This window comes from Symphalangus syndactylus, chromosome 16 (genome assembly GCF_028878055.3).
Source record: "Symphalangus syndactylus isolate Jambi chromosome 16, NHGRI_mSymSyn1-v2.1_pri, whole genome shotgun sequence".
Taxonomy (NCBI): Eukaryota; Metazoa; Chordata; class Mammalia; order Primates; family Hylobatidae; genus Symphalangus; species Symphalangus syndactylus.
Window position 1 is genome coordinate 88,010,016 of NC_072438.2, and position 9,621 is coordinate 88,019,636.

Sequence of the window (9,621 nt, forward strand, 5' to 3'; positions counted from 1 at the left end):
CCCACCCTGTATCTATCTCGTTTCTGTGAAATTCAGATAGAAAACTCAAAAGTGGTTTACAGAAGACATGAACAGATGGCTCCCAGGAAAGGACCTGAAAATGGTTTACACAAATGAAAACACGCTCAGCCTTTCTCAAGAAATGCAAATCAGACTTCCAACCATCAGCTCAGCAAAGATCAAAATGTTTGATAAAGCCAGTGTTGGAAGAGCCTAAGGAAACATACTCGTGCTCTCCAATGGGACCGTACATCGACGGTACCACTTAGAGGACAACTGGGTAAGACGTCTCAAGCACACACGCAACTAGGGAGAGTTTAATGTCAGAGACAAAGAACATGAACAGGCAACCGAGCCCAGACAAAAGGCAAGGGTAGGGGTGAGAAGGTGAGACAGAAAATTCAGAGAAACTACAGAAACAATGCCCAGGTTTCAGGCAAGACGGAAGTGGTCAATAGAAAAACACTGTACAAACAACCTCTCGTTTTAAACACACATAACGCAGCTGGTGTTCTTTATTTAATGGTTGTGAAGGGCTTCCACAAGACCCACAGCCTGCATCCCTGTTTTTTCTCTCCACTTTCTTGAGTGGGAAAAGGTGGTGGAAAAGGAAATTCAAGAAACACTGTCCACAGAGTTGAGCAGAGCACCGCAATTCAGACAGGTAGAGGGAGAAAGTGCATTTCTGACACTGAAAAAGTGTATCAATCCAAATGAATGGGCCACTGGAGGAGGAAAGTGGTTTGTTGTTCACAATGGGGAGGTCTTTCTGCTGCACATGACCGACTTAGCACTGCCATCTAATGGATGCCCAGTACCTACCCAGTGGGTTCTTCAGAAGCCCAGCTCCATCTTGCAAGACTCCCAGACTCTAGTTCTTTGACAAACAGGAAGGCAGAGCTCTGCTGACTCAAACTTCATTCTCTATCCCCAAGATACTTCTGAAAGTCCAGTCTTCCCCCATCTGCAGAGGATTAACTTCTTCCAATGACAGCCTGATTCATAAGCAATTTGTTGAAGTTCTTGCCATCACATTGCTGGGTACATTTCCAGCAGTGTAAATGGTTCATAAAGAAATGTCTCACACACAGCAAACCTCTTTGCGGCAAACCCACAGCAAGGCTGGGTCAGAATTGGGGATGCAGCCCTGCTTTGCAGGTCTGAAGGATCTTCCCCTAATAAGTGCTAGCACCTCACTTAATCCACACCACCACTGAGACAGACTGTGTGTGGTAAAGATGAAGAAACAGATTTAGGGAGGTTCAGGAACTGTCCAAGCCCACCCTTTTAGTGGGCAGCGGGAATGCTATTGAATCCAGACCCAAGCTGATAACTATGCGCCTAATTTGGCTGGCAGGGTTGGGGGCACTTAGTATGGGTTAAGCACTGTGCTAACTGCTTCATCTCATCTAACTCTTCCACACTGCCCAATACTGCCTCCCTAAACCCTTGATTCCTCTGCTCACAATGGCCAGGGGTCAAGAATCAGCCATGTTGACATCATAGGTCTGCCTTGCGGGTGCCAGAAAGTTAGAGCCCAATGCAATAGCACAATCTGCCAAAGTCCTCAAAGGCAAGCATTTGACCACAGCAACAGAGCCAGGCTTCTGAGTTGTATTTTCTAAGTTTATTTTTAGTTATTTGTTTTTACAGTCCTCTGCAGCAAGGTTTGCTAAAGTGGATCAACAGCAAAGCCCCCCCAAGTCGGTTCAGCTTCTGACAGTGAAGACAAGAGACTCAACAAGCAACAGAGAAAACTCTGGCCCCAGGAGCCAGGCATCTGATCGCATCTGCAGGTGGGAACCAAGGCCCAAACTGTACAGAGCCTTGGGGGCATGTTTTTCAGAGCAGGCGAAATTTTGGACACATGCTGAACATCTTACAGTGTAAACAGAGGCACTGCTAAACAAGCCAAGATGAGCGCTGTCAGGTTCACACAGTGGGCTGCTCCGCCAGCCTCCATTCACAATGGCTTACCCACAGAAGAAAAACATCATTGCCACTGGCAGAGGGTCTAAAGTTGGCTTGTTATCCTCTCCGAATTCATAATACAAAAAGTTAGAAGTGGCTAAAATGCAGGCAACAATACCAAAATATTTTTATAAAACAACGGAAATGAGAAAGAAGCTTATTAAATACATTCATTTTGACTTTGTTCCGTTATCAAAATACTCAGAAGTAACCAACATTACTGTGGATTGCTGCGGTTCTTATAAGGGGTACAATGTTTTAGCACCATTTATGTGAATACAGTCAAGGCATTTTTCAATATGTAAATGAAAGCTCCTAAAATTAAGTATAAAATATTACTTTGAAGTTCAGAATTAAGCTCAAGTACTTCTGCTTACTGGGAGAACTGCCAAGTCCACTGCCAAGACTGTGGACATTTTAAGCCCTGTGTCCCTTCCTTGTACTGATGCATGTTTTGGCAGTTTCATTTCTGACCCAAACTTATACCAAACAAATCAATGAGATTAATTGAGAAAACACAGTGTCCTCCTCCATTAATGCTACTGAATGCTATTAAAAGGCATTCAAAATGCTTAAACAAACTGGTGGCCATGAGGTCTGAGACCAGACACACATCATAAATGATGTATTAACATTTCAATACAATTAATGTATGTGTTTCTAGACTTAATAACCACTCTATGTTATTTCCATTATACATACCAAAACCCATTCCACCATTCCCGGTAGTAGATTTCAATATACCCTGAAAAAAATTCAATACATGGGGCCAGGCGCGGTAGCTCACGCCTGTAATCTCAGCACTTTGGGAGGCCAAAGCAGGTGGATCACCTGAGGCCAGGAGCTCGAGACCAGCTTGGCCAACATAGTGAAACCCCATCTCTACTAAAAATACAAAAATTAGCTGGGAGTGGTGGTACACGCCTGTATTCCCAGCTGTTCGGCAGGCTGAGGCAGGAGAATTGCTTGAACCAGGAGGCAAAAGTTGCAATGAGCTGAGATCACACCATTGCACTCCAGCCTGGGCGACAGAGCAAGACCCCATCTAAAAAAATACATAATACAATACATGGAACAGTTCACCTCCACCCTCCCAGAATACTGCTGAGTCCCAAGCTGCGAGGACACATGCACATAAAGGTATGCTGTGACTGCAGACCAACACACATGTACACACATGCACACACACACACACACACCCCTCCTGGTCATGGGCAAGCCCACCTCACATCTACCGTTAGTGACTTACAGGAAAAGCCTGAAGTGGCAGGCTGTCAAACCAGTTTAGTTTTGTTGCTTTTCATGGCTCCAAGTTATAAACTGAATTACAAAAACATTAATAATCAGTTGCCCGTGTTTTTCCTCACACATTCACTAAACCACTGTTCTGTTCAACGTGGCACTGGCTCCCTGGTCTTTCCATCCTCTTAGATGATGTCACAAATGAGGTTTCCCGAGACAGTTAAGCATTAAAATACATACTTCTGTTAAATAAGGGACTTAAATTTTAGAAATAGGAATTTGTAAACTGTATACACGTAAGGCCTTCCATTCATTCAGATTTTTATTCTTCTACAACTTAAGCACAGGAGGTCTGTCTGGCATCTGTGGTTTTGTTCCTCAATGGCATTTTAATATTTATTCTAGAATTAGTTCCTCCTTCTTACAGTTTCTTGGACCATTTTTAAATTACTTGATATTGTGCCCTGCCTTTGCTAAACTATTTGGGAATTCTATGTATTTCACACACATTTCACATTCACTTCACACACACTGAGGGCTTTCTTTTTAACTACTCACAGATCTTACATAAAGGCATTTCTATTACTGCATGTCTACAAATAAGATTCCCCAATGGTTTATGCTTCTGGCTTTCAAAGGGGAGTACCTGCGAAGTACTGCTTAAGAAAAGGAGATAAGAAAATGATCCAACTGTACTTTGGTATCTGAAGAAGACACATTCAGGAAGTCTATGTAAGTCCTATGTAGATGCCGAGATGGCAGGAGTGCTGTATAATTAAAGGTGATTCAGCACTTCACAGCCGCTCTCTAAAAGATCTTCAGGAAGTAGACTAACTCTTAGGTAAAACAGCACATTGGGAAGAGGGAGGACACGATGAATAACAACACAAGATGAATAACAAAAGCAAAGACCAAGTACATAAAAACTCACAGGGGCTTTTCCCAACAGAGGTGTTAACAATTCATGTGGCTTGAGATTTTTACCTGATAAGCTCCAAAAGTAGAGGGGAAAAAAAAAAAAAAAAAACTTACCAAGGCAATGTCTGTTCTCCTTAAGCAAAGAAAATCTTATCAGACACTAACTGAATATATAACGGAGTAACAAAAGTGTAAATTGCTAAATAAAGAAAAAAGGATTCATCCTGTTCTGTGCATTGAAAACATTTTCATCCACTCTGTATTCTACAGAAGAGGAACTGCAAACACTTTCAATCAAATCCGGGCCTGAATCATCAGTTAGAAACCATGTATTACTAGTTTCTTGTTCTCTAATGTGACTATCACTGTTCCTTGTGGATGGATAAAATCAACAGATGTATATAGAGAAGGGGCTCAGGATGTAAGGAGGGGAATCTGAAAATGTTCTGGAAAAGCAGTGTTAATTCCATGAAGCATAATACAGGGAAATTATTTTAGGTTTAAATGCACCTTAAATGAGCTCACAGGTATAAAAGTCATGCCTGCTTAAGATGGAGATAACTTTTCTGCCAATACACAGGGTCCAAAACTCCTAAACTCTTGCAAGAAACTGTGGGATAGAAAGCTAGGCATAGTATAGTTCCTACTACATTCCTTTCTTCTAGAACACCTTATCATTTTGAAGATTGCTCTAAGTGGAACATCCTCCTGAATCCATTTAATCTCCATTCAACTTCTAATCTGCTGATGTCACCTGACCAGCTCAAGACCAAGAATGAGAAATGGAACTAAGATTCTGGGCAACTGAAGCTGCATATTGCAATAAAAAAAAAAATTTATTTTTAAAGTTGGTCAATCATTTCTATTTCCTGAAGTACTATTTATTTGAAAGCTTTGCTTCTCTGACATCATGATCACACTAAACCTAAACAAGAGTCTGACAGATTCTGACAAGGCCTTCGGACAGAAAGCAACATAAAAGAAACACATTCTTTTACCCAGAAATCCAATTCAAGTTCACTAAGATTAGAACATTTTCAAAATGCAAGGATAGATGACTATTATTAACATGAGTATTCTTAAAATTCAATGACATATATAAACTGATAGTCAGATTCAATGTACCTGAAGGGCACAGATCCCTACTGCTATGTATGTATGATCGAAATGTTTCGAGTTGTGCTTTAAAAAATATCAGAAATGAATGGTAAGCATTTCCTGCTGTACAATCCCATACACTTTTCTACAATGAAAAATCGAAGCCAATAAGAAGTCATTATTACTTTAATTTGGCTTCTAGGTACCTTCTTATTCAAGGCACAATTGCATTTCACAGTGAAAAACACAAAGCCTCTCCAATATATTCACACACATTTAGAGCAGAATTTGATTTCAACACTCTAATCAATAAACATTTAGCAAAATGTGGTGAATATTACTGATGAGGTAATGGGAGAAAGCTAAAGTAACAGTCTGAATAGTTTTGTACATCCTGAGTTTTCTTAACTAAGACTTTATTTTTAATTAAAAACAAAATTTACATTTTCAAAAAAGGTTTGCCTCAAAAAAAAATAGATAGCTTCTAAACTATATTAAATTGGACCAAATAAAGATTTTAATTATTATAAAACAAAGCTCAGTACTTCAGGGAAACACCACCTCCACAAACGTCGAGCCAATTCAGGGGCTGCCAGTAGAATCCTAAAGAGTGATGTCTCCGGTTCGTGTGAACACCATCTGCAGTCCACACCCCTTGAAGACAATTCAGGCCATGAGGCAGACCATGCTCAGCAGAGCTGCCCCTTCACCACCCCAGTCACCACCCTTAGCCTGACTGGGCAGGCGATGGCTCGTAGCCAGGAAGGCTGCCTCCCTCAGGCTTCCCAAAACCAATCAAGGGCATACGCGGCTCAGCCACACTTTTGCACTCATATTCCCACATGCTTCTGCTTAAATGTACTCATGAAAAATTTTAAGATGGTTTGCTGTCACTCATCCCCTGCCCCAGACGGGTTACGCAGATCTGGCAATGGACACACCCTCCAACACAGCATGAAAAGAGCACAGGAAAACCCAGGTTCAGCTAAGCCCTACCTCAAAGTAATTTGGCCTTGGGTTCCTCCTCTGAAAGCAGGTGGATACAAACTGTTTGGCTATAAAATTGTGAATCTGTGGAACTGTAGAATAATTAAAGCTTCGAACACTAAACCACAAAGGCAAGTAGTGTCTGTCCACACTGATGGGGCACCACCTGCACCAAGCCCCAGACTCCAGTGCGCTGGGGGCATCAGACACCTGTCATAGTCACAAGAAGCAAGAAGTTATAGGTTCCCTCACCACTCCCTCCTACGCTCCCCCAGTCTTCAAAAATGCCTTGAAATAACCCACTTTGGGACCCAATTCTTAATCTGCTGCAAAACAATCTGCTTAAAATAGCCTTAAGATGTAAGTCCAAACCATTGCTCTTCCCTTCATAAAAAGGAGAAGATAAGATTACCAGAGGCTGTCATGACTATGCCAGTAACAGATCCATCCCAGAATTATACCACTTAAAGCAGACTGTTAGAGGCCCCCTAAGTGCAGTGGGCAGCACGTCAGTCTCATAATCTCAAGGTCCTGAGTTAAAGCAGACTGTATAGGAAGATCTACAGAAACCCATTACTACTAAAGGGGAAAAAAAATACTGTACTTAAAAAAATTAGAAGCCAGTTTCCCATTAGAGAGAGTTTTGATTTGAGATATAAAGAACATATTCCTCTCCAAAACTGAGTTTCCTCTGATACAAAAGTATTTGCCTTCTGGAGAAGATATGGTTTGCACCGTCCAACAGGTGTGCTCTGAAGGCCCCCACTGAAATATATTGCATCATAGATGAGAGGAAAGACTTGGTTAATTTCTCTTATCAAAAGCTAGTCTTCAAGACATCCTGTCCAACTTGGCTCCCAGGGGCCCAAGAGTTCTTCTCAGAGATTGTTCTTAGAGACCCCCAAACCTGCAGCCCAAGCCCAGGAGCCACCTGTGCATCTTCGCCATGTCGCCAGGCTGTCAGGAGCATGCGTCTCTCATAGACTGGTCTCCTCACACACTCTGACGGGGATGTTATAGTGCCGATCGTCCTCAGCAATGAGCGTTACCACTGGCCAGTCCTTGGGTGGGTCGGTGGGGTAGACTGTGATGAATTCTTCTGTGTTGTACTTGGAGAGCCGGTACACCTGGATGGTGTGGCACACAGCATAGGCAAGAAGGAACATTTCAACCTGGGAAGAAGAGCAAACGGGTATTCTGAGGAAGATCACACTGCAAAATGTGGCTTAACACCATGTTCCATCCATTATCCCACAGTGCACAGCAATGGTGAAGCCACAACCTTTTTACTTCCTGCTTTGGGCCCAGCCCCAATCCTTTTCTTTTTTTAAAATAAAAAAAGGTGGATAATCAAGAATGGATCATATGTCTGTTAAGGGTACTGTATCCAGAATAAAGAACTTTTACAACAATTAACAAAACAAAAAACCAAATAAGCAGCTTAAAAATTAGGCAAAGGATCTGAACAGACACCTCTCTCCAAAGAAGATATACAAGTGACCAAGAAAGCACATGAAAAGATGCTCAACATTGTGAGTCATTAGAGAAATCCAAATCCAACTACAATGAGATAGTACTTCACACCCACTAGAATGACTAGAACCAAAAAGATGACAATGGGGAGTGGCTGCTTAATGAGCACAGGATTTTCTTTAGGGGTGACATGTTTTAGAACTTCATATAGGTGGTCGTCACTGGCAGTGTATTAAATGTCAATGAGATGTACATTTTAAAACGGTCAGTTTTATATTATATGAACTTCACCCCAATGAAAAAAGTCAGAAGTGTTGGTGATGATATGGTGAAACAGGACACTGATACATTGCTGGTGGGAATGTAAAATGGTGCAGCTGCTTTGCAAACAGTCTGGCAGTTCCTCAAAATGTTAAAGCAATTCCACTCCTCAGTGTATACCCAAGAGAACTAAAAACATATGTTCACATAAAAAAAATTATACATGAACGTTCACAGCAGGGTTATTCACGAACTAAAAAGTGGAAACAATCCAAATACCCATCAAACTATTGAACAGATGAATAAAATGTGATCCATCCATACAATGGGATATTACTTATCAATAAAAAGGAATGAAGTACTAATACATGGTGCAATATGGATGAAATCTTAAAAACATTATGCTAAATCAAATAAGCCATAAACAAAAGACCACATATTATATGATTCCATTCATATGAAACGTCCAGAATCGGCAAATCCATTGAGACAGAAAGTAGATTAGTGGCTGCCTAGGGTTAGAAGGAAGAGAAAGTGGTTACTAATGGGCATGAGGTTTCTTTTGACAAAATGCTCTAAAATTAGACTGTAGTGATGGCTGCAAAACTTTAAAAGAGTGAACTTTATGGTACATATATTTCAAAAAAGAAACTGAGAATTTCTTATTAAAAAAAAAAAAAAGAATGGACTCACCATCACAGCAGACCTTATAGGGTCTCGGAAAAGACTAACTTTAGTGTAATATGCAAACCATCCTCTATAAGCCTTTTGACTGCAAGGTGCTTGCTATGGTTCAGGAGACATAAGTAACCCACATTATGAGTACAGATAATTTTTGAAAATAACCATCATCAGCCCTGCCTGACCCAGCAGTGACCTTCAGTCTACACTCTTTCCTACACACTTGGCAGTAACAGAAGATGAGACTTCACACTCCAGGACAGCTCAGAATGGAACCTAACTCAGCTCTCTAATCCTTGCAGTAGCTGTCATGGCACCTGGGCCTTTTTAGAAAAAAGGAGGCACAAGAGTCAATTATGTAAGTAGGAGAGTGGCACTTTGATGAACGGCCTTAATGCTACTTTAGCGGTTGGCTATTCCACTAAAAAAAACCTCATTAAGACTTTTTAGGAAAATGAACACATCAAAGATAGCACAAGGTGTGGTGACTCAACTATATTGGCTTAGAGATAGTACTGCACTGGGTTTCTGTGTAAAACTCCACACTAGCCGGGCGCGGTGGCTCACGCCTGTAATCCCAGCACTTTGGGAGGCCGAGGCGGGCGGATCACGAGGTCAGGAGATCGAGACCATCTTGGCTAACAGGTGAAACCCCGTCTCTACTAAAAATACAGAAAAATTAGCTGGGCGTAGTGGCGGGCGCCTGTAGTCCCAGCTACTTGGGAGGCTGAGGCAGGAGAATGGCGTGAACCCGGGAGGCGGAGCTTGCAGTGAGCCGAGATTGCGCCACTGCACTCCAGCCTGGGCGACAGAGCGAGACTCTGTCTCAAAAAAAAAAAAAAAAAAAAAAAAAAAAAAAAAAAAACTCCACACTAAACAAATCTGTAAAAGATCCAAGAGTAGGCTGAACTCTACTGGCTAAGGTGACTCCATTTCTCTTTTTAATGCAGCTACAGCTGCCAAGATTAAACAAGACCCTTCGAATGGCTC

The 9,621-nt window shown here is 41.6% G+C and overlaps 1 protein-coding gene across 7 annotated transcripts in view; it reads right to left on the bottom strand.

Annotated features, from left to right (window-relative positions):
* Positions 1–9,621, bottom strand: part of OTULIN (OTU deubiquitinase with linear linkage specificity) — a 61,036-nt gene that overhangs the window by 16,290 nt on the left and 35,125 nt on the right. For 4 of the 7 annotated variants that reach the window (XM_055246360.2, XM_063619582.1, XM_055246365.2 and 1 more), the window contains one exon: positions 1,609–7,388. In XM_055246360.2, the coding sequence (XP_055102335.1) occupies positions 7,194–7,388 (195 nt within the window). In that variant the 3' untranslated portion in view covers positions 1,609–7,193. Of the gene's footprint in view, positions 1–1,608; positions 7,389–9,621 lie in introns of those variants that run through there. The other 3 variants (XR_010116250.1, XM_055246362.2, XM_063619581.1) reach the window with 1 other exon arrangement.